At 42.7% G+C, this 2,569-nt stretch overlaps 1 protein-coding gene across 1 annotated transcript; it reads right to left on the bottom strand.

The window, feature by feature from the left end:
* Nucleotides 1–421: 421 nt before the first annotated feature.
* On the bottom strand, nt 422–1,357 carry LOC133760936 (olfactory receptor 5V1-like). The gene has a single exon (XM_062193517.1). The coding sequence runs from the start codon at nt 1,346–1,348 to the stop codon at nt 422–424; it is 927 nt and encodes a 308-aa protein (XP_062049501.1). The 5' UTR covers nt 1,349–1,357.
* Between the last annotated feature and the right edge of the window lie 1,212 nt (nt 1,358–2,569).

Below are 2,569 nucleotides of genomic sequence, written 5' to 3'. Positions count from 1 at the left end.
GTGTGCCGGCGCCGCAAGGCGGAGGATTAGCCTGTTGAGCCACGGCGCCGGCCTAAAATGCAACTCTTATTTATTCCATTCTCTTTCTGCCCTCAACCATATGACACCTATTGGCAGAATCTGAGCTGGAAAATTTCTGGAAAGGGAGTTTGGGAAATAATGATTCTAGGCTTTCTACCCTTGTGTTGTGGGCAGAAAGCAGGATATGGACAGTATTGAAAATCAACCCAAAAGAGCTGACACGTCTTCATTTTGCAAAATGAGAAAAGGGTACTTGGAAAGATCAATCTGAGGGACAGGTTATACAGCAATTGAAAAATGTAGACATAAACTTTCCAAAACTATCTACAAATCCCTTGGATGTTTTTTCAGGTTGTTATATATCTCAGTTCAAGGGCTATTGTCCTAGGCACTGATAGTGTCAGACAATGTGCACTCTAGCCAGCTTCCTCAGGGCACCCTTGACCTCCTTGTTCCTCAGGCTGTAGATGATGGGGTTCAACATGGGGGTCACAACACAGAAGAGCACAGAGACCAGGATGTCCATGTCCAGGGAGTAGCCTTCGCTGGGTTTGTCATAGTTGAAGTTGGCTGTTCCAAAGAAGACCACCACCACAGTGAGGTGGGATGCGCAGGTCGAGAAGGCCTTGCTCCTGCCCTGAGCAGAGGGAATCTGAAGGATGGCTGAGACGATGCGGATGTAGGACAGCGCCGTGAAGAGGCAGGGGCTCAGGCCGATGGTGGCGCTGGCCACGTGCAGCACAGACTCGTTGACAGAGGTGTCTGAGCAGGAGAGCTTCAGGAGCAAGGGGATGTCACAGAGGAAGTGGCTGATGTGGTTGGGCCCACACAGAGTGAGTGAGGCTGTCAGCACGGTGTGCGTCACAGAGTTCACCAGCCCACACATCCAGGATGCAGTCACCAAGCAAACACAGACCTTCACACTCATGAGAACTGGGTATTGGAGAGGGCGGCAAATGGCCACGTAGCGGTCATAAGCCATAGTAGCCAACAAGACACATTCGGTGCCAGCACATGTCACAAGGAAGAACATCTGGGAAAGGCAGCCCTCGTAGGAGATGGTCTTCTCTTCCCGGAAGAAGTTCACTAGCATGACTGGAACGGTGGTAGAAGTGTAGCACATGTCCAAGAAGCTCAAGTTGCTAAGGAAATAATACATTGGAGTATGGAGAGCAGGACTGAGCCTGGTGGCCATTATTATGAGCACATTCCCCAGGAGCGTTGTCAGGTACATGACCAGGAAGACCAGGAAGAATAGGCCCTGTAGATCAGAGTGGTTGGAAAATCCCAAGAAGATGAACTCGGTGACATATGTTTGATTGTTCATTTCAAATGGTGTCACAGCTATGAAACAAAAAAAGAAACCATGTTGTGAATGCATTGAAAGCACCTCAAACGGGCCAAGTCAGATCCTGTGTATAAAGTGGCCTGAACTATGGAGAGAGGTGAGTAGGAGTGTCTTCAATCATCTGCTGGTTGGTAAGAATAAATGAAAACCTGGTCAAAACCTACAACAAGCTACTAATTTCCCATCTTAGAGTAAGCTCATTGCCCACTGGCTCTGCAGTATATTCTGCTAATGTTAAACTTCACTGTTTAATTGTTTTTGGTAAATATCTTACTTTTTAAAGTAACATTTTCATTGTGAAAAATTAAGAAAATGCAGATAGGTGGAGAATAGAAGTATGCATAGAACCTATGCCATCTTCCAATGTATTCTAGCCTAGCCTTGCTTCGCCCTGTGAATCTGGATCTGTTTATAGGTTTATAATATATAAGCAAAAATTCCCATGATATCATTGTATTCTATAGTACCGAATAAATTTATTGTCTTCATTTTGATTGAATATTTAGATGGCTTCCATTCCTGTTACTATTATAACACTGGAATGAAAATTTTTATATATAAGTTATCTATGAATATATCTGCTTATTTATTCAAAGATTTAGAATTTTGTTTATTTTCATTTTATTTGAAATACAGGGAGAAATGGTGAGATATGAGAGAGACACAAAGAGATCTTTCACCTACACGTTCACTTCCCAAATGCCCACAACAGCCAAGCCTGTGCCAGACTGGAACCAGAAACTCAATTAAGGTCTTCCTCATGAATGGCAGGCAGGGACTCAACTACTTGAGTCATCACCTGCCACCTCCCAGGGTGCACATTTGCAGGAAGCTGGGATTGGTAGTGGAGCTGGGACTTGAGCCAGGCACTCCAATGTGGGACATACCAAATTCCTGCCTCCAGAATAAAATTCTAAGCCCATTTTAAAATAAACTGATACCATTTTTAATAGGAATTTTTATGTTGTGAGGATTTATAAGATATAAGATCTATTTTAAGCAATACTGATATGTTTTTCATCAGTAGGGTAAATTTTAGTAGTCTAAGATTTGACTTCAAAAAGAAAAAAAAAAGATTTGACTTCAGCAAATGCTACTGAAAAGGGAATTGATATAATTACCAATTTTCTATTAAGTTATCTAATCTCTGATCCATTTTTCTGAACTGAAATTTCTGTTTCTTTTCAATCTTGGAGGCAA

Source organism: Lepus europaeus, chromosome 5 (assembly GCF_033115175.1).
Source record: "Lepus europaeus isolate LE1 chromosome 5, mLepTim1.pri, whole genome shotgun sequence".
NCBI classification, from domain to species: domain Eukaryota; kingdom Metazoa; phylum Chordata; class Mammalia; order Lagomorpha; family Leporidae; genus Lepus; species Lepus europaeus.
The sequence above is the reverse complement of the archived record's forward strand: the minus strand, read 5'-3'. Positions and strand labels throughout refer to the sequence as shown.

Coding starts and splice junctions, on each gene's coding strand:
- LOC133760936 (XM_062193517.1), bottom strand. CDS start 1,348: ATGAACAATCAAACATATGTCACCGAGTTCATCTTCTTGGGATTTTCC.